This window comes from Notechis scutatus, chromosome 1 (genome assembly GCF_049901735.1).
Source record: "Notechis scutatus isolate UNSWTSFEM ecotype Mainland chromosome 1, rNotScu1.2, whole genome shotgun sequence".
NCBI classification, from domain to species: domain Eukaryota; kingdom Metazoa; phylum Chordata; class Lepidosauria; order Squamata; family Elapidae; genus Notechis; species Notechis scutatus.
The window spans coordinates 15,823,170-15,845,904 of record NC_142009.1 but is presented as its reverse complement, the minus strand read 5'-3'; the positions used below and the strand labels follow the sequence as shown (position 1 = coordinate 15,845,904).

At 41.4% G+C, this 22,735-nt stretch overlaps 1 protein-coding gene across 8 annotated transcripts in view; it reads left to right on the top strand.

Moving 5' to 3' along the window:
• Window positions 1-21,270, top strand: part of AUTS2 (activator of transcription and developmental regulator AUTS2) — a 1,004,882-nt gene extending 983,612 nt beyond the window's left edge. For 6 of the 8 annotated variants that reach the window (XM_087957493.1, XM_026672356.2, XM_087957503.1 and 3 more), the window contains 7 exons: window positions 1,905-1,934; window positions 4,024-4,095; window positions 5,720-5,861; window positions 6,695-6,772; window positions 9,385-9,468; window positions 13,332-13,554; window positions 15,985-21,270. In XM_087957493.1, coding sequence (XP_087813619.1) covers window positions 1,905-1,934; window positions 4,024-4,095; window positions 5,720-5,861; window positions 6,695-6,772; window positions 9,385-9,468; window positions 13,332-13,554; window positions 15,985-17,221 — 1,866 coding nt within the window. In that variant the 3' untranslated portion in view covers window positions 17,222-21,270. The remainder of the gene's footprint in view (window positions 1-1,904; window positions 1,935-4,023; window positions 4,096-5,719; window positions 5,862-6,694; window positions 6,773-9,384; window positions 9,469-13,331; window positions 13,555-15,984) is intronic. The other 2 variants (XM_087957526.1, XM_087957516.1) reach the window with 1 other exon arrangement.
• The last annotated feature ends 1,465 nt before the right edge of the window (window positions 21,271-22,735 follow it).

Here is a 22,735-nt window from a genome sequence, read left to right as displayed (position 1 = left end):
CCCTAGCCTGCATTAAGAGCCCTCCAAATGAGAATTTTCTTCATAAGTCATAAGTAGTGCTGGCCGTAATTCAGCACATTCTTAAATTTCTGAAACTGATGCAATAAAATCAGCTTCAAGGATCAATTCAAATTTAAATAGGTTGCTATGAACACAGTAATTTGATTTTCTCTAGATTGCATTTTATATCCTTACCCATTTTCATAACTTAAGGCATTTGATGTTGATTATTATTTAGTAAACCACTGAACCTGTCATTGCAATTTCTAGACTCTGGAGAAAAGAGGAGAAAACTAGCATATGCTGAAAGTTGATCTAACTGGCAGAGAAGGAGGGGCGTTTAGCACCGATGATTATTTTCTATATTGGAATTTCTCCCTTGGTGAAAAACTTTCTCTTAAAACCTAAGCTTATTCCCAGTACTGTTCTTCATTCATCTTGAATTTTAGAACGGAATGACTCTGAGGTGCTTCAACAGAAGGGGAAGGGTAGGAAATACATATTAGCAATTCTTTATGGATAATTCAGCTGCTTCTCAAATTCATTCCCCCCTTTTATCTTCCTGAGCTTATGCTTAGCCTGAAACCCAATGTCAATTATTTCCTTTCCAGTGTTTTATGAATGATGTAGCTCCAGGACAAACTATCACTTTGGAGACATGATTCCTAGGAAGTTGACAATCTGTCAGAATGGTATATATGATCACTTGCCCCTAGGCTCTCGAACTAGAGAGATAGGGATATTACATTTCGTTATCTCCCCATGTATGAGATTTTACCTGAAGAATTTCTCAGTTCTTAACAACGTATATCTGATGTGCTGGCTTTATTTATATTGACCACCAAGGGGCAGTAAATGATTAGATTCATGCTATGCTGGGATTGTTCAATTCTATATAAAGAACGGTTGCTGAAATTGGGTATGTCTAGTTTAATGAAAGGAAGGACTAGGGGAGACATGAAAGCAGTGTTCCAATATCTCAGGGGCTGCCCCAAAGAAGAGGGAGTCAAGCTATTCTCCAAAGCACCTGAGGGCAGGAGAAGAAGCAATGGGGGGAAATTAATCAAGGAGAGAAGCAACCTAGAACTAGGGAGAAATTTCCTGACAGTTAGTACAATTAAACAGTGGAATGGCTTGCCTCCAAAAGTTGTGAATGCTCCAACACTGGAAGTTTTTAAGAAGAGATTGGACAACCATTTGCTTGAAATGATATAGTGTCTTCTGCCTGATCAGAGGATTGGACTAGAGGACCGCCAACTTATTCTGTTCTGTTCAGACGGAATTCAAAAGAATCCCAGTATAGCAGCGTTTTTCAACCTTGGCAAGTGTAAGGTGTGTGGAATTCTCCATGTTGACATCCAAGCATCCACACGGCAATAGAGGATGAAGCCAGCCATGTTCTGCTGCTTGGTGGTCAATCCAAGATAATTAACAGAATGTGGATTGGGATTATTTATTTGCTAATTCATATAAAACATTGTCCCTTCATCATTCTTCAGCCAAAAAGCTTCCAGAGTGGCTTATAAATATATTGTTCCCCTTGGACACGCAGACAAAAACAGATGGGAAGGCAAGGTGGGTTAAACCAGATTTCATCCTCCCGCAGTCCTTATGAAGACCATCTGGGAAGCTAACAATTCAGATACATTGCTAGAAAAACAGCTGGAAATAGACCTAATGCTAGCAAAGAAATTGCTTTGTTTTTCTCCTCTCTATATTAAGGTAACAGGAAGTGCTTACTTGGGGCTACATGTACAATTTAGAATAGGCTAACGTTTTCCATTTTCAGATTCTTAAGAGTGCTGATCTGCTAATTACCTGAACAGAGGTCTGAGTGACAGATTTTAATTCTCTCTCTCTCTCTTTCTCTCTCTCACTCTCGCTCTCTCGCTCTCTTTCTTCAGTTGACAGATCCATTCAGGCCCATGTTGAGGGTAAGATGACAACTAACCGTTTTTGCCTTGTTTTGCTATGCCACTTCTGTTTTTCTTAGAATTTTCCCCAGCTGCCTTCCTCTTTGAATATTGCCCGCCTAAGGCACTCATCACAAGGCATTATTTATTCTTTTTTCAAAAAAGTGGGTCACCTTTTATGCTATATAAAAATTACTATTTGTGCGATTTGTGATAAATCCGTACAATTTTCAAAGAGGAATAGACCACAAAAATAATCTGATCCAGTCCTCTATAATGTGCAAAACAACAACGAGAACTTCTTTGAGAGGTGGCAGCCTCTTAAAAACCTCCAGAGATGCCGAACTCACATATTCTTTGCCTCTTCTAGCTTCATCAAATGCCAGATTTCCTCCACAGTACATCAATAGTAGCCACCCAAGAGCATCTTGGCATGTGCCAAAGATTTTCCAGACATAGCAAGTGCTAAGGAATTGCCCACATTATGTACTTGGTGTGGCCAGCTTGGAAGCCACAGAACACATGCCAGAGAGTTTTCCAAACCACTTGATTTTAATCAGTCCTGCAGACATTCCCACAGCATGTCTGTATCTTCTTAGCTATGTACCTCCTTCTCAGTGGTTGTCAAGGGTTCTGGCAAGCAAGCGCTTCAGAGAAGTCATTGCTCACCTCCTCGCAAGTGTTCCACAATGAGTGGTACCTCTGACATTCTCCAGACATTTTGACCATCATTGTATGGATGAACTGTGCATGTGTCAGCACATAGACAACTTTTGGCACTTGCTGGGGGGGTGGGTTCCAGGTTGGATAGCTTGGGGACATGATGTGGGTAGTCCTCAAGGATGTTCAACCTGGAACCATTCTGGCCACAGGAGTGATCTAAAGTACTTTGAAGCCACCCAAATTGTTTCATGTAGGCATCGGTGATATTTTTGTTTCAGCAAAATGAGTGATAGTGTCTCCACAGTTCAGATCACTTTATTGAAATAAATCTGCGTGGACAAGTTGTGGCTTATAGGCTACCCAGCACCATCAGAGGTTTACTTTGTAAGCCACAGTAGATGGACATGATTATTTTCTCTTCCTCATGTCACCGCATCTTTTTCCTTTGTCACATTGACTTTGTTATTAAAGTTCAACTCCTAACAGATGTCTTAATATAGCTAACTTAACAGCCAGTGTGAAGGCACTCTTATTTGGTCACAGAGCCTTTCCAGAGGTCTGGTAAATCTGCACATCTGCTTCTGCCAGTTTGGCAGGAGATGTTGTGTGATTGTAAAGATTCTCAGGGTATCAATAGTTATATCAAAAAACTGCACTGTAAAATCATGTCTACAGCAATTGGAATCAGAGTAAAGGTGGAAAGAAAGAAGATGAAGATCTGTGTTAGTGGGCTAAATGTTTTGTTATGGACCATGACTGATGTCCATGATTATATCTTTGATGCCTTATCAATCAGTTGGCCCCACATCCCAAGATAAGACAGGTTGTCCTTGCTCTCCATTTTACAAGCTGATCCTGTTATTTCTGTGGCAGTGTGTGAATCCTCCTTCAGCAGTAAAACATGCTATGTACCTTACATAAAAGGTGGTTTAAAGCAGGGGTACACAACTTTTCTCCATTAAAAATTGGCACCATGGAGGCTCACAGTCTAAAAATAAAAATAGAAGGACAAACCCAGAAATGATTTCAGTTTATTGATTTTTATATGCAATGATAGTTAATAAAATCAAATTCCAATATGGAATTAATAATTTCTCCTTTCCACTGTATTGAAAAATGAAATTTGGTCACAATTTTTGGAAAGATCTGAGTCTTTCATGGGAGGGAGGGAAGTTTTCTAGTGACCCATGCAGTTCTAGGGCCTTTGGTTTTGAATCTTTTGTTTAAATGTATATAATGCTACAACTTTTGTGAATCTAAAAAGCAATTGTTCTCATTAGTGCCTGGATAGGAGACTCATTATAGAACACTGCATTGTCTTATATGTCGAAAAAAAACCCCATAGATGGCAATTCTCAAGCAACAACAGGTTCACATTTAAATTTCATTATTCCTATAGCCAAGAGGTATTATTTTCAATTCTTTTTAATTCTTGTTTCCTTTGTAGAAACCAGGCAAATGGTGTGCTATGCATGTTCATATTGCTTGGCAGATATACCACCATCAACAGAAAGTCAAGGTGAGCTCTTTTGGGTAAAGATTGATTGACTGATCTCAGACTCTTTATGAGGTCCATAGCTCAATGACAGAACAAGAGTTTTGCATGAAGAAGGTTTCGGGTTCAATCCCCGAAAGTTCTCATGAAAACTCCAAGAGACCCAGTCAATATAAGCTCCTCTCTGCCTTATGCTTTGGAAAGCCACTGACACTCAAATGAGGTAATACTGGACCAGCTGTTTAAGGCACTTCTTACAGTTATACATGTCAGGTAGTGTGATGACCCGTAGTCTCTCAAAATAACCCCAAACCCAAAACATACATTAAAGTCCGGTAATGCCTTCAACTTAACTTCACTGTTTTATTAGGCACAGTTTAAAGTCACAACAGTAAATAATGAGGCAAAAGGAAACCAAAAACAAACCGCATTTGATGAGAGTTCCAAAGTAAGCCAAGATAATTAATCATACATTCCAGGAAGATAACTGGGAAGAACACCAACAAAGATAAACCTCATTCAAAGGAAGTACTAAATTTGACTCCAGCAATTCTGACTATGCAGTTACAAACTTATATACATAGCTCCCAGCTGCAAGTCACGAGGAGGATCATGGTAATCTCCTCCCGAGTCGACCTCACTTTTCCCTGATCCTCTCCTCTCTGCGTGCCCTAGGATGGAGAGGGGATGGACCCAGATCCTCTTCTGATTGCTCAGCCAGCCTCTGCCCTTCCCCAGCCACCTCCACCACCTCTGGAGCCACACTCCTACTCCCTGTTGGCTGTTCCTCCTCTTCCTCAGAATCAGTCTCCACCAGGGGCATGACAGGTAGACAACCTGTAGTCCTCCAGTTGTTATGACATTGAAACTATAGTTCTGTCAAACACAAAGAATCAGGACCATTCATAAGGATTTACATAGAAGCAGGGGTGGGATTCTACTGGTTTGGACTGGTTCGGGCAAACCAATACTTCCAGTGATCACTTGGCCCCACCCACCCACCCCTGCCCTTTTCCTGTGCTTTATTTCCTGGTTTGTGAGCACAGCTGATTCGCGCGGAAGAATGGTTTGCCACGCATCAGCTGTTTTACTCACCGAGGTTGCAGCAGAAGGTAAGTATTATAGTTAAAAATTGTCTTTTCTAAATGCTGCGCACATGCGCAAAGCGCACACAAAGCACGCACTCAATGAAACCGGTTGTTATCCCAGATGAATCGCACCACTGCATAAAAGATTTACTCAGGCCTATATATAAGAATGTGGTCAACTGAAGATCAGCAGTAAATTAGCACCAGGTAAGGTGGGTTTGGACTAGGAGCACTTGTAGGGATGCAAAGACTCTAAACTGATGACACACTTAATTCTGCCCCCTCCCCTCAGCTCCGCCTGCTCTTTTCTTATAAGTTCAGCATCATCTCAATGGCCACAGGTTACTCAATGCTCAATGCTCTACTACAAGTCCATTGTCCAGAATATTAACTTCTTGGCTTCCAGTTCACAAGTATGGATTACAAATATTGGCATCTATAAGACATGCATTATAAAAAGAACCTGACCTCTCTTTGATTTCCAAAATACTACTGGTATGTTCCTTTTTTATTTTGGAAAAAAAGATCAGCCACCATCATCATTTTTCCCTCTATTTCAGAAACAGATGCAGTCGGATCCCCACAAACTGGATTTTGGTTTGAAACCTGAATTTCTGAGCAGACCTCCAGGTCCCAGTCTTTTTGGGGCCATCCATCATCCTCACGACTTAGCCCGGCCATCAACTCTTTTCTCGGCAACCAGTGAGTTTGTAAACCACCCATCTGGTCTCTGTTTGGAAATGGAACAGAAAGAAATGGAAGGGAGGGCAGTATGATATACACTTCAGCAATATACGATAGTGTTTTACTATTGATAAATATTATCAGATAAACAAATAACTTCATGAATTAAAATATGAGACTTGAATTGACCTCGTTTGCTGTTATTTTAAATGCATTCTTCTTTTGATCAGAATTTCATTGGGAGGGTGGGATATGTGTATATAGGTAGTCCTCAACTTACAACCAGCCACAATTGAGCCCCAAATTTTTGTCAGACAGTCATTAAGTGAGTTTTCCAATGTTTTATAACCTTTCTTGCCACCATCGTTAAGTGAATCGCTGCAGCTGTTATGTTACTGACACAGTTGTTAAGTGAATCTGACTTCCCCATTAATTTTGCTTGTCAGAAGGTTACAAAAGGTGATCACATGATCCCAGGCACTGCCACTATTATTGGTTGCCAAGCACCTGAATTTTGATCATGTGATCATGGGGATGCTACAACAGTCGTAAAAGAGTCAAAGGTCATTTTTTTTAATGCCGTTATAACTTCAAACAGTCAATAAACAAATGGTTGTAAGTTGAGGATCACCTGTGCTGTCCATATGCTCATTTGAGATAATCAGTTACATTAGAATCAAAATATTGGAAGGGGTTGTTTAGGCCATTGAGTTCAATGTCTTGCGATGTGCAGGAATCCAGCATCCCAACCTCTCTGGCTAAACTTAAATCCAACTTAGGATACGGTGGTCACTCTACAAGTGTTGTACTCAAATGTTTTGGTTTGCTTGCTTTTGAATTTGTTTTGCTAGGTGCCGCCCATCCTGCCGGTCCTACATTTGGCCCTCCCCCGCACCACAGCAACTTTCTCAACCCTGCAGCCCATTTAGGTAAGTAGAAATTCTCAAAGTAAAGCAAATCAGAACCTTCTCACATGTCAGAGGCTGTCCTAGATTTCAGGATATTGTCCATAGTTCCATGATGTTGAGCAGATTTGAGTCTTAGTCAACGTCCACTTGGGAAACGGCTTCCTGTCCCATTTTTTTTCATCTTGAGTTCTTTCGTGGACCAAAGGTGGGATGCAAACCTCAGAGATTATCACTGAGTTGAGGTTGCAGATGATTTTTAATCTGCATCGGATGGAAGAAGAGCATTTTTACTTTAGAACAGGGGTCTCCAACCTTGGCAACTTTAAGAATTATGGACTTCAACTCCCAGAGAATTCTAGGAGTTGAAGTCCACATGTCTTAAAAGTTACCAAGGTTGGAGACCCTTGCTTTAGAACATGAGAGCTTCCATACGTTAGTGTGCTGTGCAGCCTGTCTTTTTTTATTTTATTTCAAATGTGGTCTCTTGTTCAGGCTTTCTTCTTCCATCACATCAGTATGATGCTTTATATATTTGGGTTTGTTCCTCAAAATTGGCAACACATGGTGAAGAGTAAATCAGTGTGATGGTTTAGTTCAACTTTTCCACATCCAAAGAGCAGAGTGACTTTCCCTTTATAATTCTCCCCCCAACCTTAACTTTAATTTTGGTGTGACTTACATTGCTTAAACTTAAGAGGGTGCTGTAGTACAACACCTTAAAGATGCTGGATTTGTCAGCCAGAGGAAGTCAGCACTCCAGTGGTTTGAGCCCACGATACCACGTGGTGGAGTGAGACCCTGTCATTTGCCCCCAGCTCCCGTCCACCTAGCAGTTCAAAAGCATGTAAAAATATAAGTAGATCAATGGATACTACTCTGGTGGGAAAAGCTAGCAATGTTTCATGCGGAAGTGGGAGCCCATGCCAGGCGTGTCCGGATTTCAGGAGAGGTCAGCGGAAGAAACTCCGGATGACCCGATATCTCCCAAACTCTGCTAGCCAGCTGGGGCAAAGTTAGTGTCAGGATTCCGGCAGTTACCCTCATTTAAATCATGCGTCTCGAGCCAAACTTCCAAAACTTCAAAAGGATTTATTGGGAGTGAAAAGGTCTGGCACTGCCTGGATGATGCCGACTCTGAGACACATCATTCATTGTCACCCTTGACCCTGGTTTCCCCCCTGGGTGTATCGTAATTCATATTCTCCAATGGGACACATCCATACCCAAGAGTCATCAATCATACTCTCCAGTTAGAAACATCAGTCACCTAGTTACTATCTTTGAAAACATTTATGGAATGCAGTTTCGGTTTTCAAGCTGCCCCACTGCTCCCCCTCCCTTTATGTTGGCAATTCTAAAAGACCATAGAAATATTTTATGAGTTGACAGCTAGTTCGCTCCAGTGGTGTGCCATGGATAGTATGCATGTGTGAACGAATGAACTCGGAATCTTAGGTAGCCAGAACTACTCTGTGGTAAATTTTGGAGAAATTACAAAGTAAACATAACATAACGTAGTAGTAATCTCAAGCATATTTGTTGAGTCTGAAATTAGTCCCATTGAATTAGCAGGTCTTTAAATTCACATGGTGGCTCCTTTCTGTACAATGAAGCATCTAGTTAATGTTTTACTACAGCAAGTCAAGTTGTCAAAGTTGGAGTTTCTGACCCCGTTCAGTTGTCTCAGCCACTAACTTTCACAGTTTCAATTCTGACTTAACTTCTGTGGGCCTCACACCATACTTAAGCGAACCCTAAGGGTGTGTGCGTAAATGCACTAACTTGCCTATCATCCCTGTCACATTTTATTTTTTGTATTTCTTTGCAAGTTCAAATATGTAATTTTTGTTTGACAAATAACTTTTTTTTAAAAAAAAAAAGGTAAAATGCAGTTTAATCACATACTTCCCCTTCCTTTCTCCTTCAACATCCTTCAAATGTAATACTGTTATATTTCCAAGATACAAAAGAGTTTCTGGATATGAAATCAGATCAATACATTTTTTTTTGTATGCTGCTAGTTTTGCTACAGTGCAAGCTTTTTTCCCCTTTTTCGACTATATGTTCTGTTACAGACTTTTGCAAAATCCAAAACTGATTTGTTATAATTTGAGGTTACTATTAGCCATTGTCTTTAACCATGGTAGTGCTTGATAGTCTGTACAATTAGGAGGGGCATCAGATTGGGTAGCTGTAGTGAGTTACTCTATTCAATCCGAAATCTTGATAATAGCATTATCAAGCTTGGGTATAGAGTAAGTCAAGTATCAAGGGTTTCTTCTCCTTCCCCACCGTATCCTCCACTTTCTTTTCCTTCTCATCCTTCTCCTTCTCTGCTCCACCTCCTCCTTCTCTTTCTCTTCCTCCCTCTCTTTCTCTTTCTCTTTCTTGTTGTCTTCCTCCTCCAAACTCATTGCTTCCTCTTCTCTCCATTTCCATTATTTCCCCCTTTTTAATCCTTCGCTTATTAATCTTATTTCCACCTTCTCTACATATTCTTAGCTTTCCATCTCTTTTCTTTATAAGGACGTGTCCTCTTAATGCTTTGCTTGCCCTAGTCAAATACAAGTAAGCCACTCTTTCCTCCCAGGAGGTAACACCCCTCCCATTAGCATCTTTCCGTTTGGTTTCAGAGACTTTTAATCGGCCCACGACGTTCACCAGCCTTGCAGCCATGAGCAGCAATGCCTTCGGGGGACTTGGCAACCATGCCGTTAGTGAGTAAATTCTCCTTCGGCTCTGGCTATGTCATGCTTTGGGTTGGTTTAGTGGCAAGGGTGATAGAACAGTAGTTCTAATTGGCAATGGGGACATGGAATTGGCCAAGTAGCCCTTCTCTTAGAGGGTACCACATTTAACATTGGCTATGAAACCACTGGGATGGGTCATCCAGCAACTCAGCATAGTTTAGAATCACAATACTATACCCATCTTATATTCAGTTCTCAGCTTAGCTGGAAATTTCATTGAGGCTCTGTCCAGTGGTGGGCTGCAACCGGTTTAACAACTGTTTCTGTGAGCGCACGCGCACAGCATTCAAAAAACACAAATTTGAACCTCTGCAGAGCAGCCCTGGTAGGTAGAACAGCTGAGGCGCATGAAATCCACTGTGCCGTGCGAATCAGCTGAGCTGAAAAAGACTGAAAGCTTGGGTGGGGGTGGGTGGGGCCAGCTGATCGTTGGAACTACCGGTTCAGTAGAACCGGTCCGAACCAGCAGCAGCTCAACCCTAGCTCTGTCCTACTTTACATTAGATGGAAAAAGGAGGGAGGGAGGAGGGAGGGAGGGAGGGAGGGAAGGAAGGAAGGAAGGAAGGAAGGAAGGATCTTTGTGATACGGGCTGGGTTGAGACAGTTGAAGGGCTCAATGTCACTCAGCTGGCTCATGCCTAATGGCAGCCTAGAACTCATATTTGCCTGGTTTCTATGCCAGCACTTTAACCACTACACCAGACCAGCTCTTGGTACGTAAGCTACCTTGAGCTGACCAGAAATAAGGATGAGATTTTAAAAAAAAAACTTGCAAAAAACAAAACAAGTGTAAATTTGCTTAGTGTTATATATTGCTTTGGGCTTTAGTAAATGTATATGTATATGTATATGCATGTATATATATATATTGCATCTTCGTTTTACTGGCAGTTTTAGTAGCATTTTAACGCTGTTCTACACTACCACGAATCTCAGAAATTCACCATCATATCAATTAGAGATCAATGATTAATTCTAGATGATCATGTAATCTAACACAAATAACTCTCCTCTCTCTATGAAGACACCTTGAGTATATTGGTATATTTCCTCAGACATTGTAAAAAAGAATGTTCCACTAAATGGCTTTTGTAGAAGTTGGGGCAGATTAATTCACTTGCTTCAGAAGAGGTAGCTCTGTCAATAAATTGTAAAAGCTAATATTTTAAAACTGAAAAGTTCCCATTTATTTCATTAAACCGTAAATAGGACCTGCTCTTTGGAGTTGGAAAAGAATCACAAACCACCATTGTCCACATTGCTCTCAGTTGCAAGATGTAGATGCTACTAAATAACAAAAGGAATTCGAAACCAGAAAAGAATGATATTTTGATGAATGTTTAGATTAAGCAGTGAAATGCATAAGATTTTATTGCATCTGGTAACGACAGCAAATCAACTGAATTGGGTTGAATGTATCCTATCACTGATTGAACTCATAGTCTCTTATTAAGGACTGTTGGAAGGGAAGGTCCTAAATAATTTATCTACAGTTCTAGGCTGGTCATCTCAAAACCCCCAGAAGAACACATGTCCTTGATCCAAAGCCTGCATTAAATAAGCCCATATGTCTTATGAGATACCTTAATCATATTGATTCATTATGTGCTGTCAGTCATTGTTGACTTTTATTGACCACATAAATCACTGTTTCTCAACCTTGACCACTGTAAGATGCATGGACTTCAATTCCCAGAATTCCTCAGCTATACCTCAGTAGATTTTCTCCATTAAGGATCTGCCCATAATAACCTGATTCTTTAGGCCTTCCAGTAGTTTTGCCCATATTCCTCCCTGTTAATAAGTCAGTGGAACAAGCAAAGGCAATACTGTAGAAATGGAGACTGCATGGTTTTCATTATCAACCTTTATAAAAGGAAACATGGCTGGTGTTTTCCCTTCATTCAAAGTACCATATTTTTTGGAGTATAAGATGCTCCGAACTATAAAACGCACCTAGCTTTTGGGGAGGAAAACAAGAAAAAAAAATCTGCCTCTGCCTCCCAGCAATTTGCCTCCTTGCAGCAAACAGCAAACAGCCTGTTTCAGCTTCAGCTTCAGCACAGCCTGATTAGTACAAGCAGCTGATTGTCAGTTGGATCGGCCTCCTGACAATCAGCTGTTTCAGGCTGCAGGGATTGCCATAGCCTATTACCGCCTTCATGCACCCCATTTTTGGCATCTGCACACCCCATTTTCTGCCTGTTTTGGGTGGTAGGGATCGGAACAGGTGGAAATGGGGTGTGTCAAGGCCGGAAATGGGGCGTGCGGAGATGGCAATAGGCAATGACAATCCCTGCAGCCTGAAACAGCTGATCGTCAGGAGGCCGATCCAACCGACAATCAGCTGCTTGTACTAATCAGGCTGTGCTGAAGCTGAAACAGGCTGTTTGCTGTTTGCTACAAGGAGCCAAATTGCTGGGAGGCAGAGGCCAGCAGGTGGGCGGGACTTCAGCAATATTCGGTGTATAAGACGCACAGACATTTCCACCCACTTTTGGAGGTCTTATACTCCGATAAAATACAGTACCTTCAAATCCAAAGCTTTTATAGGTAGCAAGCAAAAATTTTAAAGATGAAACAAACGAAAAGAACAGAGGTTTTAATTCTAAAAAAAAAATCAGTAAATTCAAAAGAAAGGAATCTCTTATTAACCATATGCAACATTCCTGCTTGAAGGAACAATAGGAATTAATCCTGCATGTGGGCATCTCTGTTGACTTAGGAAGTTACGGGTTTGGCCATTAGTATATGTACATTCCAAACTTTTAGGGGCGTGAATGGAGTCAAGAAAAAGTCAAGATGGCAAGCATGACACCACAATCCAATTCCCATAGGTCAAATGTCCTGATTTTGACCAGTTGGAGTTTGTTTGACCCCTCCCTATAGATGCTCCTGGTTTTATTGACTATGATGTATCTAGTCTGCTCCTCTGGGTTATCTTCTCTATGGGCTTTGGACGCTACAACTATTTAAGGATTGTCTTGTTTTGCCACAATGTAAGGAAGACTAAATATTTTCCTTAAACCAGTGACACTCAATGTGTGGTCTGGGGACTCCTGAGGCTGCCAGAGACCCTTTCAGGGTGTCCGCCAAGTCAAATAAATGTTTAATAGTTTCTCAATTTTAATTGCCAATGCAGTCAACCTTAATAGATACAACCCACATAAAACAAAGCTCCGTAAGGTTCTCAACCTTTTTTAAGAGTGGAAAGGGGTCCCAAGAATCAAAATATTTGAGAACCCGTTACCTTAAATTGTTGATTTGGTGAGAAAATTATGTTAACTTGGCTGAGAATCCTGCAATGGAAAAAGGACACTTTTTCCCATCTAACTTTCCTTTCCTGAGTGATTTAAAAAAAAAAAAAATTGGATAGTGTCTCATGACTTTGTATGCCTTTTTATTACATTGCTGTGCCGTAGATTCTCTTGACAGACACAGAAACAAACAGGTTCCAAATGTTTTAAAACAGCAACCAGCTTCGTGCTGGGCTCATTTTCTAATTAGTTTGGGCTTGGTTTTGTGTTGTTTAGTACTATCTTCAGCTTTATTTAGATGCTCTTCCTGTTCATAAAAAATAAATAAAAACTTAAATGGCTCCCCCTGTCTTTCAACAGAGGGGTTGCATCTCTTCCCCTTAAATGAGGTGCTAACAACGATCTATCAATCTCCTTTCCTTTTCCAGCTCCCCATAATATGTATTCCTTTTAAAACTCTTGAGTGCTGTTAAAATAAACAAACTTGGGTTTGATTGGTAAGTACCCTCCACTGAGCATATTGCTTTCTGTTTCCCCTCCCTCCCTCCTTCCCCTTCCCCTTCACCATTTCAGCACCCAATGCTATGTTTGGCCACAAGGATTGTCCCGGCATGCAAAGCTATAGTAACCCACACGAGCCTTGGAATCGTCTGCACCGAACGCCTCCTTCGTTTCCAACTCCACCGCCCTGGCTGAAGCCAGGTGAGCAGGAACGCAGCGCGTCCGCTGCAGCTCATGAACGAGACAGAGATGTAGATAAAGGAGATGCTTCTCTTAGTAAAGATGACAAAGAAAGGTATGAAAAGAACACAACGTGTATGAGCATTCTGGGAAACTTGTGGTTCCAGGGACCATCAATGGTCAGTGATGACACTATAAATTTTCAACAAAGGAGAAATATTTGTAGCACAGGGTTGAAATGAGGGATCCTTGGTGCTCCCTGAGCTTGGTTGTTTTCTTTCAGACATCTCATTTCCCAAACTAGGTAACATCAATGCCTGTCACTAGCATAAATGGTGGTATTCTACCGGTTCAGCCCGGTTCAGGTGAACCGGTAGTAAAAAATTCTACTGTTCGGCCAAACCGGTAGTAAAAAAACACAGCTACCGGTTCGCCTAAACCGGTATTTCTTTTTTTTTTCCCCCTCCCAACTATCAGCTGTTCCAACGATCAGCTGTGCCGGAATCCCTCTCTCTGTCTTACTGCTTCGTCCAGGAGGCTTCCCTGAGGCGTAGGAGGCAAAAAGGTGTGTGTGTGTGTGTGTGTGTGCAGCGAGGCCCCCTGTGCTCTGTTTTTTGCCTCCTGGGCCTCAGGGAAACCTCCTGGCAGCAAAAAGAGCTTCCCAGGAGGCCTCCCTGAGGCCCAGAAGGCAAAAAAATGGAGCGCAAGGGGGGGAGGTGCTGCAAAAAAAAGAAGAAGCCACACCCACCCACTCACATGGCCATGCCCACCTAGCCACTCCCACCTAGCCATGCCCACAGAACCAGTAGTAAAAAAATATTTGCATCCCACCCCTGACTAGCATTGATGATGTTACCTAGTTGGATAATGAAATGTCTGCAAGAAAACAACCAAGCTCAGAAAGCACCAAGGACCCCTCGCTATAAATTTTCCCTGTACACCAGTATCTCTATCTCTGTCTCTGCCTTTCAATTTATCTACCTAATCGATGGCCAAAATCTTGTAAAATTGTCAAGATTTTAGCCAGCAGGTTTTGACAATGCTTGCTTGACATCTCACGAGCTTTTGATATTCCTGATGAAACTTCCCTGCAAGATTTTACAGGGGAACTCTAACATCCTTTTTGAGATCTGGGGATTTGGAAATATTTGCCCATTAAAAAAAACAAAAACTGACTGCATTCCGTTTTGATTTCCTTGAATATGTTTTGGGAAGTTACATTGACACGATGCCAGCGTGTACTTTGTTGGTAATGTCTGAGTTACATCATGGTCTTCAAAAGCTTTTTCATGATGACATGCTTTGCTTAAAGCAACAGGTTGGGGGAACTACTGTTTAGAAGCCTGGGGAACAAGTCAATGTTTTAGAGCTGAAATTTACATCCGATGCTTTCATTTGTAGATCTTCCAATTTCATTTTGTAGAACTTTGTCACCACAACATATTTAGAGTTGATAACAAGACTAAGATTGCAACCTTTCTTCTTGATCTGAAAATTTGCTCACCAAACCCAAAATAGTAGTTAGCTATGATGACCCGGAGTGTAACACAAATGTAACAAAATCCAAAACAAACTACAATGGAGGAAATTCCACAATGGACCAGGATAAGTAATTACCAACTTCAAGGAGATAACAAGGCACAGTCTGTTGGAAGAACGCCAACCAAGATAACTTCAGCCCAAAATAAAACATGCTTTGCTCCTGGCAATGCTGTGTTTTAACCCTCTCTCTTATATACTATTCTCCCCAGCTGCAACTAATGAGGGGGATCATGGCTGCTTCCTCTCTCATAAGCCAAGTTGTTTCCTCCCTGCATGTCCTAGGATGCAGAGGGGATGGGCCTGGTTCTTTCTCTGACTGCCCAGCCGGCCTCTGCCCTTCCCCAGCCTCCTCCACAACCTCCGGAGCCACACCTCCACTCCCTGTTCCTCCTCTCCCTCAGAGTCCGACTCTGCCAAGGGCATGACATTAGCTTCCATTGCATTTTCAAACCATTTAAATACAGGTAGTCCTCGATTTAACAACAGTTCACTTAGTGACCACTCAAAGTTACAATGGCACTGGAAAAAACGTGACTTATGACCATTTTTCACACTTAGGGCCTTAATTTTTATCTACGTTACTTCTGGTCTCCGTGATAGTTGGAACCAAGTGTCCCAACAATCTCTTTTGAGTCTCCGGTTTCTCAGCCCATCTCTAGAATAAGACAGACAAATAAGGGTGTGGAGATACAGAAGTTTTCCTTTTGTCAAAAAAAGTTGGGTCTGCTTCTGAATTAGGAAGTTACATTATTAAATCACAGGTTGCCTTCTTAATTCTGCATCTGATGCTCTTTCGATATACAAATGGCAGGGAGATAGAAGCCTTCTAGAAGATGATGTTGGAATCTGATCTTTGGCCAAACCATCTGAAACTATAAGGAGCTGGAACTAGTTATCCACACTAGGCAGGTTATAGTTACGCAAGACATATTCAAAAATTTGGCTTTAAGCACCTCCATATCCCTTCTTCTGTGTTAATTTTTGTGCCTTTTAATACTTCTAGGGAGACTGTTGAGAAAAGACACTCAAGCCACCCTTCACCAGCATCTATCCATTCTGTGAGTTCCCTTGGACACAGCCGCAGCTCAGTTGAACAGATGAGGAGCCACCTGAACTCAGAAGCTCGTGAAAAAGAGAAGTCCAAAGAGCGGGAGAGGGATCATCCAGAACCACGGAAGGAAATCAGTGCCGATGAGCCACACAAGGCAAAGGACAACTACATTTCAGACAAGGAAAGCGTGAGCCACGATAGCAGATCGTTGGAAGAATCTAAGCAAGCATCTCAGGTGCCTTCACCCTTCACCAGGACACCTGTAGCAGAAAGCACCAGACCGAACAGCAACTCGAGTCGGGATGCTGAGAAGAAGAGTGAACCTACCTATGAGAACCTGAAAAAATCGAGCGAGGTCAAAGTGAAAGAGGAGAGGAAGGAAGATCACGACATTTCTCCGGAAACACCACAAACACACCGGCCTTCTGAGCAGCCACCATCCATGCCCACATCCAGTGTCCATCCAGGCTCTTTAGCGTCCATGCCCATGACGGTGGGCGTCACTGGCATCCACCCCATGAACGCCATCAGCGGTCTAGATAGGACTCGCATGATGACCCCTTTCATGGGCATTAGCCCAATCCCGGGGGCCGAACGCTTCCCATACCCTTCATTCCACTGGGACCCCATGAGAGATCCCTTGAGGGATCCCTACAGAGATTTAGACATCCACCGGAGAGACCCTTTGGGCAGGGAGTTTCTCCTGAGGAACGATCCGCTGCACCGCCTCTCCACACCCAGGCTTTACGAGGCAGAGAGATCTTTCAGGGACCGAGAGCCACATGACTATAATAATCATCACCACCACCCTCTTTCAGTCGACCCGCGCCGTGAGCACGAAAGAGGAGCGCACCTGGACGAGAGGGAAAGGTTGCACATGCTCCGAGAGGACTATGAGCACGTACGGCTTCACTCTGTGCACCCGGTGGCGCTGGATGGTCATTTGGCTCATCCAAGTCTCCTTACTCCAGGACTTCCTAGTATGCATTACCCTCGGGTCAGCCCCCCGTCAGGACTTCAGAATGGCATCCTCAATAAAACTCCTCCCACAGCGGCCCTGAGTGCTCCTCCCCCTCTCATTTCCACCCTCGGACCTCGGCCTGGTTCTCCCCGAAGGACTACCCCTTTGTCGACAGAAATGAGGGACAGGCCGCCTTCACACACTCTTAAGGACATCGAAGCGCGATAAGTAATGGCTGAACATACATCCAAGTGAGAGAACAATTAGACAAACAGATCTTCTTACTCAATAAATGTAGACTTTGGTAATGACCCAGCTGTATAAGATGTACACACCCAGATGTACTAAGGTTTTTCTTTTCTTTCTTGGTTTGTTTTTTCCAAAAAAAATAATAATAATGGTTGGGTTGTGTGTTATATGTTGAAAAAAAAAGTTTTCAGAACCTTTTAGACAAAAGTTGGCACATTTTCTACGTAAATGCTCTTTCTTACTGTTCCTAACAGAACAAGATGTAAGGCAGTATTTCATCTCCCCCTCAAAGTCGTCCCTCTTTTCACCTTTCTGTCTCTCTCTCTCTCTCTCTCTTCATTCTCTCCAAGTTGAAATGAAGAAAAAGTCGAATCCCTTTATTTTACTTTATTTTTTTCTACCCTGTAAGAGAGTTGTTGAAAATAACATTATTTCGTGGGTTAGTGGGTCATATATGCAACATGGGTGAGACGAAAGCTTTACTTTGTAAATATGTACATAGGGGAAAAGAAAGAATAAGTAACATAATGCATTACTACTTCTTAAACTGTGCTCTTTGCAGACTTTAATTGTGTGAAAGACCGCAGACCTGCGGTACATCTAATGTCATAAGACAGCTAAACCCCTTCAGCTATGCAATTAATTTTTGAGGTTTTTCACAAAAGCCTCTTTAACTCAAAGGCGCCTTGTCAACACACACAACCACACATAAAGTCATACTTTCCCTGAACAAACTCACATATCCCTGAAACCTTTTGGATGAAGAAATAAGTCATCTTCATCTTCAACAAATTAGAGCTTGGATTGCTCCTATTGTTCGTTTTTCCTACCTATTTTTTTTTTTAAAAAAAACCCTTTTGCTAGCTAGTGTTGTTTCTTTTTCATTATTTAATTTGAAAAAAATGTTGTACAATGTTAGATTACATCCAGCCTCTTCATTGCTGTTCCTGGGTCACTGTGAATCAAACTTTAAAACTTAGAAGTAGACCATTTTTTCTGAAAGCCATTTAGAGGAGCCAAACAAACTCTGAATTTAACTCCCAAGAATCCAGCCAGCATTATTGCCTGGACTGTCCTACTCTTTAGGTCTTATAAAGTGTGAGGAATGGGTAAGAGAAGGGGACTCACAATTTGCTCCCCCACTTCCAGGTTTTCAGCCAAATTACAACTTTGAATTAAGAACTATGGAAATTATGAAATAAATGAGAAATTACTGTGTTAATTTCAATTTTATCAAATGAAGCTAATTGTCCTGACTTTGTCTATTTGGTCATCCTTGTTTCATGCAACATATAAAGTATAAACCAGGGATCTCCAAAGCTGGCAACTTTAAGACTTGTGGACTTCAACTCCCAGAATTCCCCAGACAGCATGACTGGCTGTGGAATTCTGGGAGTTAAAGTCCACAAGTCTAAAGTTGACTGGCTGAGGAATTCCGGGAGTTAAACTCCCCAAGTCTTAAAGTTGCCAACTTTGGAGACCCCTATTATAAACAATGATTTCTCTAAGTGACAAAACGAGCGTCATGAAACAAGACTGACACTTATATAGGCTAATCTGCCCAGGGGGGGTCAGAAAAGGCAAGATGGTAGTCACAACATGACCAATGCCCAGCTTATTTTTAAAAAACTTTTGCTTTATGAAGCAAAAGTTATGAAATGCCTGTAAAAATAGGCCGGACTTTGATCATGCAGTCACAGCTGCCATTTGACTTCCTAACCTCTCTCCCAGATGCCCCCATAGTTACATGCTTATACCAGATTTTGAGGTCAGAGTAGTTAAAGCCCAATAACAATATTTGTACAAGATCCTAAACGTGGTTCATAATCACCTTGGTTAATTTAGTTTTGTGGTTTATGAAAATCCAGTCCATATGGTGAGTTTATAGACTCAAAAACAAAAACTCCAGATTCTTGCACCTAATTCTCTCATTAAGGTTGGGCAAGCAAGGAAGTGTTACGTAGAGATGAATGTGATAGGGTTTGTAGTCCAAAATCTGGTGGGTAAAATGATGGATCTCGGGCGTTGCCTTAGTGGTTCTAGCCACCTCCAAAACTCAGCAAACAAAGGGCACCTGATGCTTCAAGACTATTTGCAGTAATATCTTCTCTTATTTTGGCATCGGTTCGATCTGATGGGAATTGGAGTCCAAAATAACTGCAGTACACCATGTTGCCTGTATTGAGTTTAGAGCTGGGCCTTATAACTTTTCTAAATGCTATCTGTTGTAAACCTGATACCTCTGGTGCTATATGGAGTAGGAACTTGGAACGTAAACATCTTTGCCATTTGGGAGAAAGAATCACTGATTTGGGGGTCAGGTACCAATTTTCTTAACCCTTTTCCCGCATTCAGACTCTAGTTGAACATCCATTAACATAGGCATAAGCCTTGTTATAAGGATGCACCTTTGACTAGGTGAAGAAGTCTGCTATTAGCTCTTCAGATACGTTGGTAAGACAGTACACTTACGTTAATATTTTTCCACCGTCCCATCACTGTAGGGGTGAGCAGTAGAGGACCATGGCAACATGTTGGCTGTATCCCCCTCTGGGAATCCACAGGAGCACCATGAATATTCCAGAAGCGAGAAAAGGCTTAAATTTCATGAGATCAGATAGGTTAGGAGATGTCAGTGATCTCATTTGAAATTTCATGCATTTTCAGGTGAGAAGATTGGAGCCTTAGAAGATGTGGATGTGGGTGTGTAAGAATCCTAAAATTGCTTGAAATTGGTACTCCCAAGAGGTTTTGGCCATTTTAAAAAGGATACTCTGCTTGATTTTCGGGGTGTGCATCCCATTATAGGTAGTCCTTGACTTACAACCATTTGTTTAGTGACCATTCAAAGTTAACAGCGGCACTGAGACAAGTGACTGATGACCATTTCTCACACTTACAACCATTGCAGCATCCTTATAGTCACGTGATCAAAATTTGGCCACTTAGCAACTGGTTCCTATTTTATGACAGTTGCAGTTTCCTGGGGTCATGTGATCCCCTTTTGTGACCTGGTTCACATTTATGACCTTTTCTGTGTCCCAGGATCATGTGATCCCATTTTGCGCCCTTCTGACAAGCAAAGTCAATGGGGAAGCCTGATTTGCTTAAAGACCGTGTTAACTACCTTAACAACTGTAGTGATTCACTTAACAACTGTGGCAAGAAAGGTTGTAAAGTGGGGCAGAAAAACTCACTTAACAGTCTTGCTTAGCAACAGAAATGTTGGGCTCAATTTGTGGTTGCAAGTCGAGGATTACCTGGACTCAGAATTATGTAATGATGTTTATAACTGAAAAAGGTTGCCATTGTGAATTGTTTGACATTGATTTCTGTAATTGTTTTAGCATCAATCACAGGCAAAAAGAAATGACAAGTGTCCATTTTTTTCCCTAAGTAGAAATGGTTTTCATATGCTTCTGTTTCCTTAAGTGTCTTGATTTTAAATGCTGAGTTCTGTTTTGAAATACTTTGGAGAGAATATGACTTTTATCAGAAAGCGTACAATACCTTGCCTCCTAATAATCTGTAAAAATATGTGTATGGGATTAAAAGAAAATAGTTCCTTTGGTCTTCTAGTGTTAAAGTGATATCTCAAATTGTTTCTCCTGTTTTGACAAAAAGAAAAAAAAGTCTATTACAGACCGCTGTTTCTAATGATCAAAAATCTATTTTAGTAGTCAACTAAAAAGTTTTAGTTGTGAACTTCAGATTTTGTGAACTCCAGATGTTGTGCAGTGTTTTTTTTAAGAACAAAACAAAGCAAAGCAAAAAAAAAAAGAGAGAGAATCTGAAAAATATGTACACTGGCACTGTAGTGATAGCTTTCAGTATTGTATAAAAATATTGTTATATACAAATCTTTTTTTGCTGTTTCTCCTGTATGTAATAAAGTCCTTTCTAAATCTTATGTGAAAAAAAAAAATCAACAACTCTGAAGCGACATTCAATCCACAGCATGTTTCCTCATGAGCAAAGCCTTGTGTAATGTAAAATCTGTGCCATGTTATTAAAAAATGTGAACTAAACTGGTAGGCATTCTTTGTTTGGTGGGGCATAGTTCAAAAGACAAGGAATTGGCTAGTAACTCGTCAAACAGACCTCAGAGTTTGCTGAACGTTGATGGAGATTCTCAAGTCATCCAGGTCATTGTTATCCCAAAAATGCTTCTTTTTTCCCCATAGGCAACTAGATTTTCTTGGTTTTGCTTGAAGGCATTTCGCTTCTCATCCAAGAAGCTTCTTCACTTCTGACTGAGTGGTGGTGGGGAATTGAACTGGCATCTTGGTGTCTGGAGCTTCGTTCTATCTCCCCCTTCCCTTCTCCCATAGTCTGTTGGCAAGCTGAGAAGCGAAAATAGTTGCAACAGCAAAAACGCTGTATGAAGCTTGACATTACCTGCCTATGTAGATAAAGAAATGCATTGAGAAAAAAAAATTCTGATTAGTCGAGATCAGTGGAGAGTTCCTTCTGATGGATATCTAAAACAATAATGAAGAACGTAACAAGAGTAGACAATAGAGTCACACGTTGGGAGCCACCAGAGGTTGGAAGAAAATATAATAATATGTCACATATCCACTACAAGTTGTGCTTCCAACTCTGTTATTAATTCTGACAACTGCCTACAGCACTTTTTTTGACAGTATTTTTTGGAAGTGACAGGGAGAGAATGACTGAGCCAAGATTACCAACTAAGGTTAACATTGGACTAGAACTCACAGTCTCCTAGTTTCTAACCACCACACCAATGGCTGTTAAAATCTTTACACCAGTGGTGGGATTCAAAGTTTTTTACTACCGATTCTGTGGGCGTGGCTTGGTGGGCGTGGCAAGGGAAGGATCCTGTAAAATCTCCATTCCCTCCCCACTCCTGGGGGAAGGTTACTGCAAAATCCCATTCCCTCCCCACCCCACTAACCTGCTTTCCAGCTCTGTTCTCCTGTGCAAGGCAACAAAAGAAGACCCAGCCAATCAGCTGGGACTCGGGAGGCAGAGAATAGATGGGGGCGGGGCCATTCAGAGGTGGTATTTGCTGGTTCTCTGAACTACTCAAAATTTCTGCTAAAATTTCTCCAGATCTGGTCAGAACCTGCTGAATACCACCTCTACTTTACATGGTCTGGCATCCTTCACCCCTTTTTTCTTTCAAATATCTGTCTGTCATTCTGTTGCAAATTCTCCTTCCTGGCTGCAAGTTAGCATGGCAATTTTTTTTTAAAAAAATGAATTATTTGAAGTAGTTATTTAAGTCACTGTGTTCTCTTTTGTGGGTTCTTCTGTAATTCTTGTCAGCATCTGATTACAAGACGTCAAAAGTGTACAAACTGGTTCCTCTTTCCATTTCTTTATTGATATTGTACATTTTTTAAACCCAAAATCTTATTTTCCCCCTAATTGCTTTTCATGGTTTGACATAATTAAAAGCTGATTTCATGGTTTGTCAACTTGTAAAACATTCCTTTGCCTGTTTTCAAGTTGCCATAAATAAGG